At 40.1% G+C, this 23,669-nt stretch overlaps 2 protein-coding genes across 3 annotated transcripts in view; both read left to right on the forward strand.

The window, feature by feature from the left end:
* LOC138883526 (uncharacterized) overlaps positions 1-1,702 on the forward strand; it is a 71,504-nt gene extending 69,802 nt beyond the window's left edge. The window contains exons 6-7 of the mRNA XM_070164220.1: positions 458-548; positions 1,448-1,702. Coding sequence (XP_070020321.1) covers positions 458-548; positions 1,448-1,702 — 346 coding nt within the window. The remainder of the gene's footprint in view (positions 1-457; positions 549-1,447) is intronic.
* Positions 1,703-16,819: 15,117 nt separating this feature from the next.
* LOC104237547 (V-type proton ATPase subunit d2-like) lies at positions 16,820-23,388 on the forward strand. Of its 2 annotated transcripts, XM_009791715.2 has the most exons (11): positions 16,877-17,247; positions 19,445-19,565; positions 20,525-20,632; positions 20,707-20,809; positions 21,251-21,334; positions 21,442-21,522; positions 21,622-21,707; positions 21,809-21,868; positions 21,953-22,001; positions 22,627-22,761; positions 22,937-23,388. In XM_009791715.2, the coding sequence occupies exons 1-11, from the start codon at positions 17,067-17,069 to the stop codon at positions 23,069-23,071; spliced, it is 1,143 nt and encodes a 380-aa protein (XP_009790017.1). In that variant the 5' UTR covers positions 16,877-17,066; the 3' UTR covers positions 23,072-23,388. The 2 variants fall into 2 exon arrangements, with proteins under 2 accessions (XP_009790018.1, XP_009790017.1); XM_009791716.2 differs by lacking the exon at positions 21,251-21,334 and having other exon boundaries at positions 16,820-17,247.
* The last annotated feature ends 281 nt before the right edge of the window (positions 23,389-23,669 follow it).

The raw sequence follows: 23,669 nt of genomic DNA on the forward strand, positions 1-23,669 counted from the left end.
AGGAGGGTAGAGTGATTGCTTATGCTTCACGTTAGTTGAAGCCCCATGAGAAGAACTACCATGTTCATGATTTGGAGTTGGCTGCCATTGCTCACGCATTGAAGATTTGGAGGCACTATCTCTATGGTGTGTCTTGTGAGGTGTTTACTGATCATCGTAGCCTCCAGTACTTGTTCAAATAGAAGGATCTCAATTTGAGGCAGCGGAGATGGTTGGAGCTGCTAAAGGACTATGATATTACTATTTTGTACCATTCGGGAAAGGCCAATGTGGTGGCCGATGCCTTGAGTAGGAAGGCAGTGAGTATGGGTAGTCTTGCATTCCTGCCTGTTGGGGAGAGACCTCTCACAATTGATGTTTAGGCTTTGGCCAATCAGTTTGTAAGATTGGATATTTCGGAGCCCAGTCGAGTCCTAGCTTGTGTGGTTTCTTGGTCTTCCTTATTTGATTGTATCAGAGAGCATCAGTATCATGATCTTCATTTGCTTATCCTCAAGGACAAGGTTCTGTATGATGATGCCAGAGATGTGACTATTAGTGATGAAGGGGTATTGAGGATGCAGGGTCGGATATGTGTGCCCAATGTAGAGGCGCTTCAGGAGTTGATTCTAGAGGAGGCCCACAGCTCGCGGTATTCCATCCATCCGGGTGCCACGAAGATGTACCAAGATTTGAGACAGCACTATTGGTGGAGGAGGGTGAAGAAAGATATAGTTGGGTTTGTAGCTCAGTGTCTCAACTATCAGCATGTGAAATATGAGCATTAGAGATCGGGTGGCTTGCTTTAGCAGATAGAGATTCCAGAGTGGAAGTGGGAGTGGATCACCATGGATTTCGTAATTAGGCTCCCATGGACTTTGAGGAAGTTCGATGCTATTTGGGTGATTGTGGATCGGCTGACCAAGTCCGCGCACTTCATTCCTGTATGTACTACCTATTTTTTAGAGCGGTTGGCTGAGATCTACATTAGAGAGATTGTTCTCCTTCATGGAGTGCCAGTTTCTATCATTTCAGACTGAGGCACGCAGTTTATGTTGCAGTTTTAGAGAGCCGTGCAGCGAGAGTTGGGCACTCAGGTTGAGTTGAACACAGCATTTCATCCTCAGACGGACAGACAGTCTGAGCGCACTATTCAGATATTGGAGGACATGCTACACGTTTTTGTCATTGATTTTGGTGGTTTATCGGACCAATTTCTACCACTCGCGGAGTTTGCTTACAATAACAGTTATCAGTCGAGTATTTAGATGGCTCCGTATGAGGCTTTATATGGGAGGCGGTGTAGATCTCCAGTGGGTTGGTTTGAGCAGGGTGAGGCTAGGCTTTTGGGCACAGACTTAGTTCAGGATGCATTGGATAAGGTGTAATTGATTCAGTAGCGGCTTCGCACGGCGCAGTCAAAACAAAAGAATTATGTTGACAGGAAGGTCTGTGATGTGTATTCAAGGTTGCAGAAAAGGTTTTGCTGAAGGTTTTGCCCATAAAGGGTGTTATGAGACTTGGGAAGAAGGGCAAGTTGAGTCCTCAGTTTATTGGGTCGTTCGAGGTGCTTCGGAGGATTGGGGAGGTGGCCCAGGTGTTTGTTTTGCCACCTAGATTGCCGGGTGTGCATCCGATATTTCATGTTTCTACGCTTCAGAAGTATATCAGCGATCCATCTCATGTTTTGGATTTCAGCATTGTTCAGTTGGATGGTGATTGACTTATGATATGGAGCTAGTGTTTATTTTGGAGCGTCAGGTCCGAAAAATGAGATCAAAGGATATAGCTTCAGTAAAAGTGCAGTGTTGAGGCCAACCCATGGAGGAGGCTACTTGGGAGACTGAGCGGGAGATGTAGAGCAGATACCCACACCTATTTGAGACTTCAGGTATGTTTCTAGACTCGTTTGAGGACGAACGTTTGTTTAAGAGGGAGGGATGTAACGACCTAGCCGGTCGTTTCGAGTGTTACAACCCTATTTCCCCATTTCCTGCTTCTTTTGTGTTCTTTAGCTGTATTTTGACTTACCGGGTTAGTTGGTTCGGGTCCGGAGTGGTTTTGGGGTGAATTGAGATACTTAGTCTCTTATGAGAAGGTTTAAGTTGGAAGAGTTGACCGGATGTTGACTTATGTGTAAACGACCTTGGATTTGAATTTGATGGCTCTATTAGCTCCGTTAGGTGATTTTGGACTTAGGAGCGCATTCGGAATGTGATTTAGAGGTTTGTAGTAGAATTAGGCTTGAATTGGCGAAAGTTAGAATTTGGTGATTTTGGTCGGCAATAGAAATTTTGATATTGGGGTCGGATTGGATTTCCGGAAGTTGGAGTAGGACCAGTTGTGTCATTTCTGACTTGTGTGCAAAATTTGAGGGTATTTGGATGTGATTTGGTAGGTTTCGACATTGTTTGTGGAATTCGAAAATTTAGAGGTTCTTAGGCTTTAATCTGAGTGTAATTTGGTGTATTGGTGTTGCTTTGGGTAATTCGAAGGTTCAACTAAGTTTGTATTATTTTATAGGATATGTTGGTATGTTCGGTTGAGGTCCCAAGGGCCTCGGGTTTATTTCGGGTGATTATCGGAACAAGTTTGGAAATTCGAGGAGTTGCTGAAGTTGGAACTCGGCTATCATGACCGCACCTGCGGAGTGGGAGCCGCAGGTGCGAGCCCGCAAAAGCGGAGAAGGAGTCGTAGAAGCGGCCAAGGTTGAGCTAGGCAGAGGGCGTAGGTGCGATGGCATTCCCGCACCTGCGGAGGTCGCAGAAGCAGACCCAAGGGCGCAAGTGCGAGGCGAGACCGCAGAAGCATGATGAATTCATCACCTGCGTTAGCGCAGATGCGGTCGTGAGGCCGTAGGAGTGAGGTCAGGATTTTAAGTGGGCTCCGCACCTGTGATGTATTTACCGCAGGTGCGGCATTGCAGATTTCACTGTTGGGACCCTTAGTGGTCGTTTCTTGCTGTCATTTTACTGATTTCACTGTTATTTTGTACTCAATCATATTCATGCATTTCATATCGTATCTCAGTCTCAGTTGTTATTATTGGCATAGCATATCATTGTTTCCGGGCTAGTTTCCATAACATTGTGAGTCCCTGGGTGAGACTGGAGATTGATGACTGAGTGAGGCCGAGAGCTTGATTATGAGTGACAGTTATGGGGTCGGGATGCACGCCGAAGCAATTATATTGATTATGATAGCATTTGGGCCTTAGGAACCCCTCCGGAGTCTGCACACCCACAGTGGGCGCAGATAATATTATTGAGGGATGGATTTCCATGGACATGAATTTGTTCGAAGTATTGATATCTAGAGATGGATTTATCCACAGGGTTGGATTATCCTTTTTCCTTGGTACCGGATGACTTATAGTCAGTGATGAGTATGTTCCGGGATGGATTTCCTTGGGCCGGATGGCCATATCCAGTACCGAGTGGTTGAGCACTTGAAAGTGGGAGAACATTATGCATTTCATACAGTTGATGCATTGGCATGTAGAGGAAGTTGAGTTATATATCTTAAACTGTTCAGATCTGTGTTTACCTTATTACTTTGAGTTGTCTATTTAACTGTAAGCATGCCTACATTTATGTACATTATTTCTATTATATCTGTTGAGGTTAAGTTCGTCACTACCTATCAGTCCATAGTTTGGACTTGTTACATACTGAGTTGGTGTACTCACATTACCCCCTGCAAATTGTGTGCAGATCCAGACACTTTTGGTCCCAGTGGCAGTCGATGAGCGAGGCTTCAGGTTTTAGGAGACTATCGAGGTATCCGCACGGCGTTCGCAGGCCTTGACTCTCCATCTCTATCTCTAGATGTATTTTAGTTTATTTCCTTGAACGTTGTAATAGACTATGTTTTCCTTTAGACGCTTATGCACTCAGTGACACCCTGGTTTTGGGTTGGATTGTATCTTATCTTGGAATTTCTTATGTTCAAACAGTTTTTTAAATGTTAAAAGCTTCCGTTAAATGTTTTCAAACGTATTATTGTTGTTTTGGTTATTGAGTTGAGGCTGGCCTATCACGACCCTCAACCGGACCCGTTCATGATGGCACTTATCCTGAAACTAGGCCAGCAGACACAAACCCCCAATCCAACTAAACAGTTAAATTAAATCATTTAAAGTCATTAATAAGTTATAAATTACAAAAATATAGAGTAGAATAGAATAGTGCAGAAACAAACACAGCCCGACCTCGGGGTGTCACCAGTCATGAGCGTCTAAAATCCGTCTAAGAGTATAAAAAGACAACATAGTCTAATACAAAGCTAGAACAAAGTGAAATAAAGATAGGAAGGAGAAGCACTAGGTTGTGAACGTCGAGCAACTACCTAGTCAACTCCGAACCAGCCTGCTGGAAAGCAAATCAACACTCGCTAGCGTGACCCGAGACTCCTGGATCTGCACATAGGGTGCAGGGAGTAATGTGACTATGCCAACTCAGTAAGTAATAAAAGTAAAGCCAGCTGAGCAATAAGAAAACACGTAAAACACAGCATAATGCTACAACAAAACAGTATGAAACCAGAATAATGCAATAAAATAGTAAAAGCTCGTAAAAACACCTTAGTTCCGTAAAAAACCTCTTTAAAAATATCTTTTAGTAGTTCAAACGAGTGATGAAAATAGGGATATAAGGATAGAAACATAAATCAGCCCCTCGGGCAAAATACCAACAGAACTAGCCCCTCGGGCTATCTTACAATCACTCATATCAGCCCCTCGGGCAATAACATGAAACAACAACAGCCCCTCGGGCAATATCACATCTCACACTGGGTACCCACGCTCACTGGGGGTGTGCAGACTCAGGAGGGGCTCCTACAGCCCAAGTGCTATATCAAGCCATCTCGTGACATAATCAAATTGGCCCTCGGCCTCATAACAAGCCACCTCGTGGCGTAACAAATCAGGCCTTCGGCCTCATAATCATGAATCAGTACAATACCGATGCGGCTCACGGCCCGATCCCATAATATCCTCACAACACAGGCCATCGAGCTCACTCAGTCAGAAAATCTCTCAAGCCACTTGGGCATAGTAAAACATGATGTTCAACCCAAAATATCATTTAAAATGTCAAAACGGAGTAAATATGGCTGAGTTATGAAAATAGTAGAATACAACATGACTGAGTATAAATGAAGTCAAAACGGTGAGGAATAGTAGTAAAAATCCCCTAAGGGTCCAAAACAGTTGGCACGAGGCCCAAACATGGCATTTAGCCCAAAACATGATAATACTTTCCAAAACATAATGATAGCAAACAGTTTTCAATCAAATACGCAGTTTAATAGTCATACGGGACGGACTAAGTCACAATCCCCAAGGGTGCACGACCCTACGCTCATCATCTAGCGTGTAGGTCACCTTAAAGTAGCAAAATGATGTGAAATCCGGGGTTTTATACCCTCAAGACAGCATTTACAATCATTACTTACCTCTATCCGGTCCAAACTCTAGCCCGTAATGCCTTTTCCCTCGAATCGGCCTCCAGATGCTCCAAATATATCCAAAAACATATTTATGCCATCAAAATATGCTAAGGAAATAAAGCACACTCGAAATTAACCAATTTACATCAAAATCTCGAAATTGGCCAAACCTGACCCCCGAGCCCACATTTCCGATTCCGATAAAAATCACAAAACTAGAATCCTTACACTCTTACGAGTTCATACATATCAAGAATACCAAAATCCGACCACAAATGACCCCTCAAATTCCTAGATTTAGGTCTCCAATTTCCAAGCCCTAACTTCCAATTTTAGGTTTTAGATTCCACAAATTCCATGTTTAATTAGGTAGAAATCACATTACGATCGAGTATTAAGCCATAAATCTTACCTCCAAGTGTTTCCCCTTGATTCCCTCTTCAATCCTCTTTGAAAAGCTCCAAAATTGCTCAACAATGGTGAAACTTAGACCCAAAATTGCGGAAATGGACTTTTAAACATTCTGCCCAGCTATTAACGTTCCTTCTTCACGAACGCGTTCAACGCCTTGCGTTCGCGAAGCACAAAATCCTGTTGACCACTTATTTCTTCATTGTGAATGTGACACCCTGTACGCGAACGCGAAGCCTTAACTTCTCAACCCATCGCGAACGTGATTACCAGCTCGCGAACGCGAAGCACACCCCAACCCTTCACAAACACCGGACCCTCATCGCGAATGTGACAGCAAAACCTCCTGTCTATCATACTAACCCTTTGCGAACGGGAGGGCCCACTCACGAACTCTAGGGCCAAACGCCTGCAACACCAACAACAAATTTATCTACAACTTTTTCCAACATGAAATGATCCGTTCAACCACCCGAAACTCACCCGATGCCCTCGGGACCTCAACCACACGTGCCAACATATCCCATAACATCATTCAAACTTGTTCCAACCTTCGGAACGCTCAAAACAACATCAAAACACCAAATTGACATCGGATTCAAGCCTAAGAATTCCAAAAACTTCCAAATTCCGCTTTCGATCAAAACGTCTATCAAACCTCGTCCGAATAACCTGAAATTTTGCACACACGTCACAAATGATACAATTGACCTACTCCAACTTCCAGAATTCCATTCTGACCCCTATATCAAAATCTCACCTACCAACCGGAAAACGTCAAAATTCTGATTTTGCCAATTCAGGCCTAAATCTACTCCGGACCTCCAAAACACATTCCGATCACGCTCCTTAGTCCCAAATCACCTCCCGAAGCTATCCGAACCATCGTAATTCACATCCGAGCCCTTTTTCACATAAGTCAACATCCGGTTGACTTTTCCAACTTAAGCTTACTCAAAAGAGACTAAGTGTCTCAAACCTTACCAAAACCTCTCCGAACCCGAGCCAACCAACTCGATAACACATAATACAGCTGAACAAGACAATAAGAAGCAGAAATAGAGGAAACGGAGCGGTAACTCATGAAACGATCGGTCGGGTCGTTACATCCTTCCCCTCTTAAACAAATGTTCATCCTCGAACGAGTCAAGAAACATACCTCAAGTGTCAAATAGGTGAGGATATATGCTCCGCATCTCCCGCTCAGTCTCCCAGGTAGCCTCATTCATGGGCCAACCTCTCTACTGCACTTTCACTGAAGCTATATCATTTGACCTCAACTTTCGAACCTGACGCTCCAAAATAGCTACTGGCTCAACATCATAAGTCAAATCATCATCTAACTAAACCATGCTGAAATCCAAACATGAGACGGATCGCCAATATACTTCCAGAGCATAGAAATATGAAATACCGGTTGAACACTCGATAAGCTGGGTGGCAACGCAAGCTCATAAGCCACCTCCCCAATCCTTCGAAGCACCTCAAAAGGCCCAATGAACCAAGGACTCAATTTACCCTTCTTCCCAAATCTCATAACACCCTTCATGGGTGAAACCTTCAATAGAACCTTCTCACCGACCATGTAGGACACATCCTGAACCTTCTTGTCAGCATAACTCTTTTGTCTCGACTGCACCGTACGAAGCCTCTCCTGAATTGCCTTCACCTTGTCTAAAGTATCATGTACCAAGTTTGTACCACATAGCCTAGCCTCACCCGGCTCAAACCAACCAACTGGAGATCTACACTGCCTCCCATACAAAGCCTCATATGGAGCTATCTGAATACTCAACTTGTAACTGTTGTTATAAGCAAACTCTGCGAGCGGTAGAAACTGATACCATGACCCTCCAAAATCAATGATACAGGCGCGCAACATGTCCTCCAATATCTGAATAGTGCGCTCGGACTGCCCGTTTGTCTGAGGGTGAAAAACGATGCTCAACTCAACCTGAGTACCTAACTCTCGCTGCATAGACCTCCAAAACTATGAAGTAAACTGAGTACCTCTAACTGAAATGATGGAAACTGGGACACCATGCAAACGAACAATCTCTCGGATATATATCTCTACCAACTGCTCTGAAGAATAAGTAGTACACACAGGAATGAAGTGCGTGGACTTGGTCAGTCGATCCACAATCACCCAAATAGCATCGAACTTCTTCAAAGTTCGTGGGAGCCCAACTAAAAAGTCCATGGTGATCTGCTCCCACTTCCACTCTAGAATATCCATCTGTTGAAGCAAGCCACCCGGTCTCTGATGCTCATATTTCACATGCTGACAATTGAGATACCGAGCTACAAATACCACAATTTCCTTCTTCATCCTGCTCCACCAATAATGTTGTCTTAGATCCTAATATATCTTCGCGGCATCCAGATGAAAAGAATACTGCGAGCTATGGGCCTTTTTTAGAATCAACTCCCGAAGCCCATTTACATTAGGCACGTATATACGGCCCTGCATCCTCAATACCCCATCATCACCAATAGTCACATCTCTGGCATCATCGTGCTGAATTCTGTCCTTAAGGATAAACAAATGAGGATCATCATACTGGCACTCTCTGATGCGATCAAATAAGGAAGACCGAGAAATCACACAAGCCAATACCCAACTGGGCTCCGAAATATCCAACATCACGAACCGATTGGCCAAGGCCTGAACATCAACTGCAAGAGGTCTCTCCCCAACAGGAATATACGCCAAACTCCCCATACTCACCGTCTTCCTATTCAAGGCATCGGCCACCACATTGGCCTTCCTCGAATGATACAAAATAGTGATATCATAGTCCTTTAGTAGCTCCAACCATCTTTGCTGCCTCAAATTGAGATCCTTCTACTTGAACAAGTGCTGGAGGCTACGATGATCAGTAAACACCTCACAAGACACACCATACAAATAATGCCTCCAAATCTTCAATGCGTGAACAGTGGCAGCCAACTCATAATCATGAACAAGGTAGCTCTTCTCATGGGGTTTCAACTTATGAGAAGCATAAGCAATAACTCTATCCTCCTACATTAACACACACCCGATACCAACTCTCGAAACATCACAATACACGGTATATGAACCTGAAGCTAATGGAAAAACTAACACTAGAGTTGTGGTCAAGGCAGTCTTGAGCTTCTAAAAGCTCTCCTCACACTCATCCGACCACCTGAATGGAGCACTCTTTTGAGTCAAACTAGTCAAGGGTGATGCAATAGATAAAAATCCCTGCACAAATCGGCGGTAATAACACGCCAAACCAAGAAAGCTGTGAATCTCTATGGCTGAGAACGGTCTGGGCCAACTTTGAACCGCCTCTATCTTCTTCGGATCAACCTGAATACCCTCGCTGGACACCACGTGCCCTAAGAAATCCACTAAACTGCGCCAAAACTCACACTTGGAGAACTTTGCATAAAGCTTATCCTCCCTCAATCTCTGCAACACAACTCTCAAATGCTCTGCGTGCTCCTCCTAAGTACGTGAGTATACCAGAATACCATCAATGAAAACTATGACAAATGAGTCGAGATAAGGCCGAAACATGTTGTTCATCAAATTCATGAATGTTGCTGGGGCATTGGTCAGCCCAAATGACATCACAAGGAACTCATAATGACCATATTGGGTCCTGAAAGTTGTCTTAAAAATATCCGAGTCCCTGATCTACAACTGGTGATACCCTGAACGAAGATCAATCTTGGAGAACACTCTCGCCCCTTGAAGATGGTCAAACAAATCATCGATGCGAGGCAAAGGATACTTGTTCTTGATTGTTACTTTGTTCAACTGCCTGTAATCAATGCACATCCTTATCGTGCCATCCTTCTTCTTCACAAATAGAACAGGCGTACCCTAAGGCAACACACTAGGCCGAATGAACCCCTTATTAAGGAGTTCCTGAAGAAACTCCTTTAACTCCGCTGGTGCCATACGATATGGTGGAATAGAAATGGGCTGAGTGCTCGGCACCAGATCAATACCAAAATCAATATCCATGTCCGGTGGCATGCCTGACAAGTCTGCAGGAAACACATCGGGAAAATCCCTTACAATAGGAACAGAATCAATATTGGGAGTCTCTGCACCGACATCCCTCACAAAGGCTATGTATGAAAGATAAACTTTCCCAATCATCCGCTGGGCCTTCAAGAACAAAATCACCCTACTGGGGACAAAATCAGTCAAACCTCGCCACTCAATCCATGGCACACCCGGCATAGCCAACGTCATTGTCTTAGCATGACAGTCTAAAATAGCACGACATGGATATAGCCAATCCATGCGCAATATCACATCGAAGTCCAACAAACAAAGCAATAACAGGTCCACTCAGGTCTTTAGACCCCCCCCCCCAATAGTCACCACACATGACCAGTACACACGGTCCACAACAATAGTATCGCCCACCAGAGTAGATACACGAATAGATGAAACAAAAGACTCACGGGGCGTATCCAAATAACGAGCAAAAATATAATGACATATATGAAAAAGTGGAACCGGGATCAAATAACACAGAGACATCTCTATGGTAGACTGAGACAATACCTGTAATCACAGCATTTGAAGCAATAGCATCGGGTCTAGCTGGGAGTGCATAGAAACGGGCCTAACCACCACCTGATCGACCTCCCCCTATGGGGCGACCCCTAGCTGAATGTCCTCCACTCTTAGCTGGCTGGCTGGGTGGTAGTGAAGTAACTGGCGCTGAAGTTGATGGCTGACTCCTCTACTGAGACAAACCCCCAAGACGACGAGGACACTGCCTCCATATGTGACCCAACTCTCCACACTCATTGCAACTCCCGGGTGTTGGAGACGGGGACTGAAGGGAACCCTTAGCACCGGAATGACTAGCAGATGCACCTGGCATAGAAGAACCCTGAATTGATGGAGCACGGGATAAACTCTAGGATGGAAGGGCACTGAGTGATGAATGGCCCCGATGAGAACTATGAGAACCATGACCCGATGATGCCTCACGATAACCTGGGCGAGCTGACTAAGAATGTCTGAATGGACGGCCCCTATCATGCTGAAATTGACCTCTCGAAGGAGCACCACCATAAATATCAGATCCCCAAGGCCTCTTGGCGTCCCTCTTATCTCGCTCCTGGTGATGAACTGACTCAATCTCGCGAGCAATGTCAACAACCTCCTCAAAAGTAGCACCAGACACCCTCTCCCTGGTCATGAGAATCCGAAGCTGATATGTGAGGCCATTAACGAACCTCCTGATCATCTCTCTATCTGTAGGAACCAACCAAATAGCATAACGAGCTAACTCCGAGAACCTCATCTCATACTGTGTCACATTCATATCTCCCTGACGCAACTGCTCGAACTGCGCAACTTCTCTCTGCGAGACTATGGCACATACTTCTCCAAAAAGAGAACGGAGAACTGCTGCTAGGTAAGGGGTGCTACACCAACAGGCCTCCACCTCTCATAAGCCTCCCACCAAGTGAAGGCAGCTCCGGAAAACTAAAAAGTAGTAAATGCGACCCCGCTGGTCTCCAGAATACCCATTGTACGAAGAATCCTCTAACACTTGTCCAAGAAACCCTGGGCATCCTCGCCCTCTGTACTACTGAAAGTCGGAGGCTGAAATCTACCAAACCTCTCCAATCTGCACTGCTCGTCCTCTGGCATAACAGGAGCTATATATTCCTGAACAGCTGCAACCGGCTGGGCTGGAAGTGCCCCCGGTGTCTGAAGTCCCTACACGATCTGCTCACGTGGCGGGAGTTTAAGTACCTCCCCCGGCCTGAGAAGTAGTTGCGGCTGTAGTAATTGATACCGCCTGAGCTAGGCCAGTGCATACTGATAGAATCTGGGTCAGGGCCTCTTGAAGACCTGAATCACAATGGGCACAGCTGGTGCCTGAGCTAGTGCTGTTGGAGCGTCCACAACTGGGACCTGATCATGAACTAGAGTGGGTGGTGGATCTGCAGGTGTTGTCCTAGCTGCTGTGCGGGCTACACCCCTACCCCTACCACGGCCTCGACCGCATCCTTGGCCTCTAGTGGTCCGAGCTGGTGGTACTGGTAGTCGTTCATCCTGACCGGTAACATGTGTCCTCACTATCTGTGAGAGAATAGAATAATAGAAGTTTAGTACTCGGATCAACAGATTCGCACAACAAGAATATGAAGTTTTCCTAAAGGTTCTGCAGCCTCTCGAGGATAAATACAGACGTCTCCGTACCGATCCGCGAGACTCTACTAAACCTGCTCATGACTTGTGAGACCTATGTAACCTAGTCTCCAATACCAACTTGTCACGACCCTAAACCGGATCTGGTCGTGATGGCGTCTATCATGAAATTAGGCCAGCCAACACAAACCCCCAATCCAACTAAACAGTTAAATTAAATCATTTAAAGTCATTAATAAGTTATAAATCCCAAAAATATAGAGTAGAATAGAACAGTGCGAAAACAAACACAGCCCGACCTCGGAGTGTCACCAGTCATGAGCATCTAAAATTCGTCTAAGAGTTTGAAAAGACAACATACTCTAATACAAAGCTAGAACAAAGTGAAATAAAGATAGGAAGGAGAAGCACTGGGTTGGAACACCGAGCAGCTACCTAGTCAACTTCGAACTTGCCTGCTGGAAAGCAAATCAGCACTCGCTAGCATGACCCGAGACTCCTGGATCTGCACACAAGCTGCAGGGAGTAATGTGAGTATGCCAACTCAGTAAGTAATAAAAGTAAAGGCAGTTGAGCGATAAAAAAACATGTAAAACACAGCATAATGCTACGACAAAACAGTATGAAACCAGAACAATGCAATAAAACAGTAAAAGCTCGTAAATATACCTTAGTTCAGTAAGAAAAGCTCTTTAAAAACATCTTTTAGTAGTTCAAACGAGTGATGAAAACAGGGAGATAAGGATAAAAACATAAATCAGCCCCTCGGGCAAAATACCAATAGAACCAGCCCCTCGGCCTATCTCACAATCACTCGTATCAGCCCTTCGGACAATAACATGAAACACCAACAGCCCCTCGGGCAATATCACATCTCACACTGGGTACCCGCGCTCACTGGGGGTGTACAGACTTCGGAGGGGATCCTACAGCCCCAGCGCTATATCAAGTCATCTCGTGGCATAATCAAACTGGCCCTCAGCCTCATAACAAGCTACCTCGTGGCATAACAAATCAGGCCATCGGCCTCATAATCATGAATCAGTACAATACCGCTGCGGCGCGCAGCCCGATCCCATAATATCTTCACAACACAGGCCCTCGGCCTTACTTAGTCAGAAAATCTCTCAAGCCACTCGTGCATAGTAAAACATGATGCTCAACCCAAAATATCATTTAAAATGTCAAAACGGAGTAAATATGGTTGAGTTATGAAAACAGTAGAATACTGCATGACTAAGTACAAATATGAAGTCAAAACGGTGAGGAATAGTAGTAAAAATCCCCTAAGGGTCCAAAACTGTTGGCACGAGGCTCAAATATGGCATTCAACCCAAAACATGATAATACTTTCCAAAATACAATGATAACAAACAATTTTTAATCAAATACGCAGTTTAATAGTCATATAGGACAGACTAAGTTACAATCCCCAATGGTGCACGACCCCACACTCGTCATCTAGCGTGTGCGTCACCTCAAAGTAGCACAACGATATGAAATCTGGGATTTCATACCCTCATGACAGCATTTACAATCATTACTTACCTCTATCCAGTCTAAACTCTAGACTACGATGCCTTTGCCCCTCTAATCGGCCTCTGGATTCTCCAAATCTATCCAAAAACATATTTATACCATCAAAATATGCTAAGGGAACAAAGCCCATTCGAAATTAACCAATTTACATCAAAATCTCAAAACTGGCCAAACCCGACCCCCGGGCTCACATCTCGGATTCCGACAAAAATTACAAAACTAGAATCCTTACACTCTTACGAGTTCATACATATCAAGAATACCAAAATCTGACCATAAATGACCCCTCATATCCCTAGATTTAGGTCTCTAATTTTCAAGCCCTAACTTCCAATTTTAGGCTTTAGATTCCACAAATTCCATGTTTTAGGTAGAAAGCACATTAGGATATAGTATTAACTCCATAAATCTTACCTCCAAGTGTTTCTCCTTGATTCCCTCTTCAATCCTCCTCAAAAAGCTCCAAAATCGCTCAACAATGGTGAAACTTAGACCCAAAATTGCGGAAATGGTCTTCTAAACATTCTGCCCAGCTATTCACGTTCCTTCTTCGCGAACGCAGTCAACACCTCGCATTTACGAAGAACAAAATTCCGTTGACCACTTATTCCTTCATCGCGAACACGACACCTTGTACGCGAACGCGACACCCTGTACGCGAACGCGAAGCCTTAGCTTCTCAACCCATCGCGAACGCGACTACCAGCTCGCGAACGCGAAGCACACTGACCCCAACCCTTCGTGAACGCGGGACCCTTATCGCAAACGCGAAGGCCAAACCTCTTGCCTCTCATCCTAACCCTTCATGAACGCGAGGGACCACTCGCGAACGCGAAGGCCAAACGCCTGCAACACCAATAGCAGAGTTTTCTCTAACTTTTTCCAACATGAAATGATCCGTTCAACCACCCGAAACTCACCCGAGACCCTCGGGACCTCAACCACACGTGCCAACATATCCCATAACATCATTCAAACTTGTTCCAATCTTCGGAACGCTCAAAACAATATCAAAACACCAAATTGACATCAGATTCAAGCCTAAGAATTCTAAAAACTTCCAAATTTCGCTTTCGATCAAAAAGTCTATCAAACCTTGTCCGAATGACCTAAAATTTTGCACACACATCACAAATGACACAGTGGACCTACTCCAACTTTTGAAATTCCATTCCGACCCCTATATCAAAATCTCAACTACCAACCAGAAAATGTCAAAATTCCAATTTGGCCAATTCAGGCCTAAATCTACTCCAGACCTCCAAAACACATTCTGGTCACGCTCCTAAGTCCCAAATCACCTCCCTAAGCTATCTGAACCATCGGAATTCACATCGAGCCCTTTTTCACATAATTCAACATCCGGTTGATTTTTCCAACTTAAGCTTACTCAAAAGAGACTAAGTGTCTCAAACCTTACCAAAACTTCGACGAACCCGAGCCAACCAACCCGATAACATATAATACAACTGAATAAGATAATAAAAAGCAGAAATGAGGGAAACGGAGCGGTAACTCATGAAACGACCGACCGGATGATTACATGGCCTAGTTCTGCGATAGGCGTCATCACGACGGCTCGGGTTTTGGGTCGTGACAAAACTATTATATAAAAAGAAAAAATATAAATACATAACTCCAATGTAGAGATATATAAAATAATAGACTAATTTATTTTTTGAGATGAGAAAGTTTTTTAATAATAATTCATATGGTTATGCTATATGTTATATGGATAAGATAAAACTAAAGACAAAAACATAAACAATAATTTCAAGAAATAAATAAAATATATAAAGATATAATTCAATTTCTTATGTAGTAATATTAATAAAAAATTAAACTTTCATATTAAGTACAAACGGGAAGAATAATTCAATTTAATTTCGTATTGAAAATAATACAAAAATAATAATTATTATAATTATTAGTAGAACAATAGATTTAAAAAATCTAAATATTATAGAACAAAAACTAATGTATAAACAATATAATAGATATAATGTGCTTCTATCCACACTCTAAATTTATTTGATAAAATTAAGTAATTAAATTATTGATAAATTTAAATATCAAAATAGTTATGAGAAAGTCATACAGGATAAAGTCAAGTTAAATTTCAAGAGTAATACAAAATTATATTCATTATATTATATTAAACTGATATATTATTAAAATTCATATGACAATTTAATTATATTAAATGATGGATAATACAATTAGATAAGCAAGAAACAAAAAGGAAATAAATTTCAAGAGATAGCGTAAAAAATGTATATACTAATTAAATTTCTCATGTAGGAAATAGTAATTATTAAATAGAACCATTAACTTTATAATGAAAAATACAAAAATATAAAGATACTGTTAGGATATTATATATAAGATAAGCATGTTATATATATAACATAAATTAATAATCATTAAAAAAATTGATAGGTTTTTAATAAAAATAATAAAAGGCTTATCTCTTTATATTTTTTTATTAATTCAAAATTATAATTTAGTAAAAGAATATTACATTATTTAAATTTTCAATAAACTACAAATGAAAAACTAATCGAATATTACAGTAGAAAAGAATGTACGAAAAGAGGGGGATAAAGATAATTGTAGGATATTTATATTTTGAATTAATTAAAAAATAAAAGATAAATAAATAACACTCATTGTTACACGAATAGCCAACAAAAATCAATATTTACTTTTTCTAGCCGGTATACATTGATTAAACATAGTTATATATATATATATATATATATATATATATATATATATTATATACATAAATTATGTATATGTTATACATCCTCCAGCTATTTTTAGTTTAAGAGATTAGGTAGGCGGCTATTTGGGTTAATTCTTCAAAACATTATTGATAAATTTAGACCAATGAAGAATTTTGAACAATATAATATCAGTTTTAAAAAAATAAAAATATTTTCAGAGTAAGAAAATATATATCTATGTTATATTAAAAAAGAAGTAGTGACAAAATATTAAGCCAATTGACAAGTTAATAAAAAATTACATTAATAAATGTATAGTACTAAATACTTGCTAATTTAATAAAGAATAAATAAGGAACAAATAATTTTTAAGTATTATATAATGTGTATCTATTTTATTATATTTCTACACACTATATTAAATAATTAAATAACAACTAAAATTTATTAAAAAATATAATATATTAAATTATAATTTTATAAGATTAATATTCTGTCAAATTATACAACCATAACACTAGTAAGGAAGAAAAAAGGAAAAGGAAAAAAAAAAAGAATATACACATACATGTCGTTTTGTCAACGGAACACGTGAGATAGGCTCAGAAGTTGATCGATCTTCTTTGTTCGTTACCGCAACCCACCCACCACTATACACAAAACACCTTATAATTCTATCCAGCATCTTCTCTGCATCATTGATCTGTAGAAAATATCTCCAATTTCCGCTTCAGATCTGTATTCTGGATCTTCCAATTTTCCTGGGAGATTCATTCTACTAAAGCAGCACAAATATGTACGGATTCGAAGCGTTTACCTTCAACATTCACAGTGGCTATTTGGAAGCCATCGTCAGAGGTCATCGATCTGGCCTTCTCACCGCCGCCGATTATAACAACCTCTGCCAATGCGAAACCCTAGATGATATCAAAATGCACCTCTCCGCTACTGAATACGGTCCTTTTCTCCAAAACGGTAAGAATTTCTTCCTCTTAATTTTCGTAACTTCATTGCATCTGATCGTAAATTAATTGAATTTTGACTCCGATTTGTATGTAAAAGGTAGTGAGGTAGTTTGATTTTGTAGTTTTGGAATTGGCTTGAAAGTTGTTTACCTTATGTAGAAGACGTTGATAATGCACAACGTATAGCTGGTCTAATGCAACCAATTGATTTATGTATAGTGGATATCTTATAAATTTGAAGTTTGACGTCGATTTGTTATAAAAGATATGAGGTAGTTTGTTTTGTCTTATGGAAGTATTTGAATTCTCTATATTCATCCAATACTCACTAGTTGGTCATTTAAGTCAAATTAGGGGTTTATGGCACTAGAGGTTCTCGAAATCTCGCATTTATCAGTACCTTGACATGAAAATCTTCATTATTATGAGGATTCATCGTAATTTGACTTTGAATTACTAGTTTTACGCTGGCTGTCAACCTAGTACAACATTCACCTTTTATCTGGGATTAGTTGACAATGTGAAAGGCATATATGATGCGAGGTTTTCCGTTAGTTGGGAATTGAAGCGAAATTAGTTTTATGAGGAAAGGGATTGAGTTAATTGATGCATTTAGGAAGGGTTTAGTTTGGCCACCGATGTTGCAATAAGAATCTAATTCTTGCTTTTAGTGCAGTGCTGTTGTGTATTATGATCATGGAACACTATTATCCTTGCTTTAGAGCTGCTCCACAAAACCCTAATTCATAATCTACCCCAAAGACAAGCTACCTGATGCAGTGATGCTCACTAGATGAGTTATTCGATGTCAAATAAAGTGAAGACTGAATCTCCTATTTGAAAAGATCAACTTGCTTCAAAAAAATTTGTTGTCCTGTGCTTAGAAATTTAGTGGATCAAATATGAGATAAACTTGTTCCATACAATAATTGATTTTTCTCTGTAGAAAGTGGTATGACTTGGAGCTTGTTTCCTATGATATTGGATTTGGAATAGATATAGAAATATTAGTTGGAGTACTTGCCAAATTAGACTGTTATTCTCTTTTGACCAAGGGAACGTTCTTTTGTACTCCATTATTCAATTTTTCCTTTGGGGGCAGTATAGTAGTTGAGAGAAGAATCTCAAAAAAAATTAGGTGATAAGCATTTGAGATGAAGCAAGCGCTTGTATTGTAAGTTTCTCAGTGTTTCGGGATATCAATTTGTTTTATTGTTTTGACTGGCTCACTTTATCCTACTCCCTCTGTTCCCAAAATTATGATACTTTTCAGAGTCAAACAAGTTGTTCTGTGACCATGATTTTTCATATACCTTTTAAATACTTTGAATTGTTAATTATTGTGATTTATAGTACTTTTTATGTAGTTTCCAAAAATGTGGTAAATTTTATTTTAAATTTTTTATTGATTCCGTGTCTAAATTCATGGTCAAAGTTAAGAAGTTGTTCTTTGACCATGATTTCAAGAGTCAAACAAGTTGTTCTTTGACCATGATTTTTCATATACCTTTTAAATACTTTGAATTGTTAATTATTGTGATTTATAGTACTTTTTATGTAGTTTCCAAAAATGTGGTAAATTTTATTTTAAATTTTTTATTGATTCCGTGTCTGAATTCATGGTCAAAGTTAAGAAGTTGTTCTTTGACCATGATTTCAAGAGTCAAACAAGTTGTTCTTTGACCACGATTTTTCATATACCTTTTAAATACTTTGAATTGTTAATTATTGTGATTTATAGTACTTTTTATGTAGTTTCCAAAAATGTGGTAAATTTTATTTTAAATTTTTTATTGATTCCGTGTCTGAATTCATGGTCAAAGTTAAGAAGGTTGACTCTCAAACTCCAGAAAGTATCATCCTTTTTTTGGGACGAAGGGAGTATATGTTTTCTGTACTAATTGAATTTCCTTAAACCTTGTGGGTAAAATGTTCCTCTTACCCAATGTTGTAATATAATATTGTGAAATGGAAGCCAATAGCCTGAAATCATTCCTCAAGGTGATTTTGTCTTCAAAATGTCTAGATTCCAGAATATGCTGGATCTGGATAGGCAGGAGGAATTCTAAGCAGCTTATACTAGGCAGTTGCTTAAATGCCAATATTTTAGGAATTTTTCAAAGCACACCGCTCTTGTGCAATGCTCAACAGAGAGCACTTTGACACTTTAAATTATTCTAGTTTTGCTGGCCTTTTGCAATTTGCAGAGCCTTCCCCTTTACATACAACTACGATTGTGGAGAAGTGCACTCTTAAACTTGTCGATGAGTTTAACCACATGCTCTGCCAAGCCACCGAGCCCTTGTCATCCTTTCTGGAGTACATCAGGTACATATTATTTGTGTTGCTGGGAAAAATTGTCTCTTTATCTATATACCACTTTTCTATTTTTGTGTGCATGGTGAATTATCTTAGAGAAATACGATGACAAGTTATCCTGCAAAGCATGATATTTGAAATTTTACCTTTTTACATTAAAGGGCACCTTTTGTATAATAGAACTGAGAACTCATTTGTACTATTCCATTAACATAGGGTTTATTATGTTGCATTAGGCTGTATGGCTGTATATCACATACTTAGTTAGTCTCATACCCTTAACTTTTACCTGTATTTTTCAGGAAAATGCATCAAAAATTTTGTATTAAGAAAAAGATGAAACAATACCAAATTGGTGCTGCTCTTTAAGAAAGATCAACTATTACTTCCTTAATAAGCATTTTAGTCGTAAATAGCAACGTGGGTGTTACGCATCCTTACAAGTAGTTACAGCTCTAAAGAGCTTAAAGATATTAATACGATACTATATACGTTATTTTTATTTCACAAATAAACAAATAAAGTTATAATGCGTCTATCTTTCCAGCTTTGTTCTTAACCCCTTTGAAGCATATTCTATTCCTTTCTTCCCAGAGCTTCCAAGAGATGCAGAAAGGAGTTATGTCCTAAAGTTCCCTAACATTAATGCAGATTAGGCAGCCTCTCCAGATAGTTTAGCAGTCTTGCAGTTGTTAGCAGTTAGCATTACCCAAGATGCCCCATTTCTTTAGAGAATGTTATGAGCAGTAGAGAATGTTCCTTTAGAATACCTATTACACCATATCTTCTCCCATTTCTGCAAGTTATCTTATGTTGTTGGAAAGACAGTCAGAGAAGATGATAGACTTGGAAAGTTTAATTCGATTTGAAACATAGCTCATTAACTTCATTATCTAAAGCTCATTAACATAGCTCCACTTCTGCAATGTGATTGAATCTAAATTGTGGTGTTCCTTCACATGGTTCAGATATGGTCACATGATTGATAATGTTGTCTTAATTGTCACCGGAACTTTGCATGAGAGAGATGTCCAAGAATTGTTGGAGAAATGCCATCCTTTGGGCATGTTTGACAGGTATTGTTCCAGATGCATGCCTTGGATTTTTATAGCTAAATGAAATATGTATTAACCATTTTAATATTTTGCAGCATTGCTTCTCTGGCAGTTGCCCAGAATATGAGGGAGCTATACAGGCTGGTGCTTGTTGACACACCCTTGGCCCCATACTTCTCTGAGTGCATTACTTCCGAGGTATCAAATGTTTCACCCTTTTCTTTTAACTTTGATATGGTAATCAGAAACTACCTATTGCCGTTTCCAAATAATAAAAGGTTGCATATGCTTTTAGGGGTCGTTTGGTACAATGGTGGGATATCCTAAAATATCCCAGGTAGTGGGATATCCCATGGGATTAGTTATCCCACCTTTTATATGAGATAACTAATCCTACTATTTTAGTGTAAAAGTTGTCCCAGGATTAGCTAATACCCAAACCAAACATGGGATAAAGTTAGTTCCAAATTCTATCCCGGGATTATTATCCTTATCCCTTGTACCAAACGACCCCTTAGTTTTCTTGAGTATCGACCTTTTCATTTCATGCTGTCCCTTTGAAGAATCAATATCGAGTAATTGGTTGTAGCTCCATGCACTTCATATGTAGTTAACAAGTATCCTCTTCCCGCATTACAGGGCCCTAGTATTTTGTCACTGATTGCTTGCAGTTTTGAGGATGATAGTTATCTTATCCGTTTTTGTGCATTCCAAGTAGAATTGGTTCGTAATTTCAGAGTATCTTTCATCATGCATCAGTTGCTTTTATCAGTCTGTTTTCTTCCATGTATGAACATATCCTCTCATATATGAGACTTACTTTTGAGCAGGACTTGGATGACATGAACATTGAGATTATGAGAAACACATTATACAAGGCGTACCTTGAAGATTTCTATAGATTTTGCCAGGTACAATCTGTTGTACAATTTCTATCATATTTTCCTACTCTTCATTTTAATAAATTTAGCACTCGTTTCACTTGTCTAATATGAAAATTTTGCAAATAGAAACTAGGTGGTGCTACTGCAGAGATCATGTCTGATTTGCTTGCTTTTGAGGCCGATAGAAGAGCAGTTAATATTACCATAAACAGGCATGTCACTGTTTCAGAATTTCTTATAATCTTGCTGGACAACGTTTATCATGGACCTTGTCATAATGTTTCTACTATTAACAAACATTTTTCATTTGCAGCATCGGCACTGAGCTAACACGTGATGACCGCAGGAAGTTGTACTCTAATTTTGGCTTACTGTAAGTTCATGTAGCTCAGTCTTTTATGTTCTTGATGGCATATGCTGCGTAACATCTCTTTCTGACACTGTCTATGTTAAATAGTTATCCATACGGTCATGAGGAACTTGCCATATGCGAAGACATAGATCAGGTATTGTATGAGCATCTTTCCTTTATTCTTCTTGTCGCTGCTTTTATGCCGGTGAAATATTCTTGCGTTGGTTAAATAATAGTTAGCTAGATACTATGATTCAGTAGTCTTGTTGGGGTGCTACATCGCATGCAGTTCTCCTTCCCCCACCTTGCCCTTTAAAAGGAGAAGACTGAAGCATCATATAGTGCCGGGAAGTGGGCAAGAAATCCTTTCCCTATTCTTTTTTGTGAGGGGGGAGTGCAATGGTGGCAATGGTGGAAGGTTTAAATACTATTTGAAGGGAGCGGAGAGATAAGAAGAAGAGGGGAGAAAACAAATACAGAATTTTGTTTGTCGAGTAAAGGATACAAGCTATTGCGCCGTTTCAATTTATGTGACGCATTTTTCTTATTAGTCCACTCCAAAAGGAATAACACATTTTTGATTTGGAAACCATTTAAGTTAAAAAATTTCAAATGTCTTATAGCAAAACAATTATTATATGGTATGTTTAAGACCACAAGTTTCAAAATCATCCTTTTTTTTTCTTAAACTTCATGCCGTGTCAAACTACGTCACATAAATTGAAACAGAGAGTAATATTTTTCGTGTCTTCTAAGTGTCCTCTTACTACCTGTTGTAGGTCCGTGGTGTTATGGAAAAGTACCCTCCTTACCAATCCATCTTTGCTAAGTTGGCATATGGGGAGAGCCAGATGCTCGACAAAGCTTTCTATGAAGAGGAAGTCAAACGCCTCTGCTTAGCTTTTGAACAACAGGTTTGTTCATTTGAGCTCTCTGTATAAAAATCCTATACTGTTAATGTCTCTTACTTGTACAGGACAACCTCAAAATTTCCCCACCCCAAAATGTTCCTCCAAGAAAGTGATAGGGAGCAGAAGCAGAAGGACAATCCATCTGCTTGATTGATATTTTCTTTTCTTTTCATTGCAGTTCCACTATGGTGTATTTTTTGCATATGTAAGGCTGAGAGAGCAGGAGATCAGGAACTTAATGTGGATTTCTGAATGCGTCTCTCAAAACCAAAAATCCAGAGTCCATGACAGTGTTGTTTTAATATTTTGGTAATTTAGCCATATTTGAGATGACGTGTTCTCCATGCTCATCTGTGAATTTGATTTGCACGACCATTTGTTGATAACTATGAGTTTTTGGTTAAGAAGGCCTGAACCCAGTCGTAGGATGGGTGTTACAGTAATTGTGAGGCCATTCTCCGTGGAACTTGTCATATCTCCTATGCCCTTCCAAAGCCGTAGGATGGGGGTACAGTTTCACATGAATATTACCCGTTCATTTGCAACTTAATAAGTCATTGTTTGTTGGTTAAATTTGTCATCTGGAACAATACTTGGATTGATGTGTATCAATGTATCACTATTTATTGAGTTTTGCTGCTGTCAGTTACTTGAATTACTGGAATTTAATTAAATGGGTATTTCCTTTGGTAAAGCGATGAGTTATAAAATATCTGCTTGAACTTGCAGGGCTGAAACATTAGAAACCGCAGTAGAGGAGAATGAGCATTTGTTGTTGATATAAGAAACTGAAAGTTTTCCTCTGTTTTTAGTTATGAACAAAAACTTCATATTGGCGATGATATGTCTTTGCTAATTGATCTTTTTCTTCGAGTCTCAAATCACCTAAGATATTTGTAGGTGGCTCAACA

This window comes from Nicotiana sylvestris, chromosome 12 (assembly GCF_000393655.2).
Source record: "Nicotiana sylvestris chromosome 12, ASM39365v2, whole genome shotgun sequence".
Lineage (NCBI taxonomy): Eukaryota > Viridiplantae > Streptophyta > Magnoliopsida > Solanales > Solanaceae > Nicotiana > Nicotiana sylvestris.

What these genes read in the sequence shown, in the direction of transcription:
- LOC104237547 (XM_009791715.2), top strand. Translation starts at nt 17,067, where the DNA reads ATGTACGGATTCGAAGCGTTTACCTTCAACATTCACAGTGGCTATTTG. An exon ending in GTGCATTCCAAGTAGAATTG is followed by an intron (nt 21,335 to 21,441) that starts GTTCGTAATTTC and finishes ACTTTTGAGCAG; the next exon opens with GACTTGGATGACATGAACAT. An exon ending in GTTAATATTACCATAAACAG is followed by an intron (nt 21,708 to 21,808) that starts GCATGTCACTGT and finishes TTTCATTTGCAG; the next exon opens with CATCGGCACTGAGCTAACAC.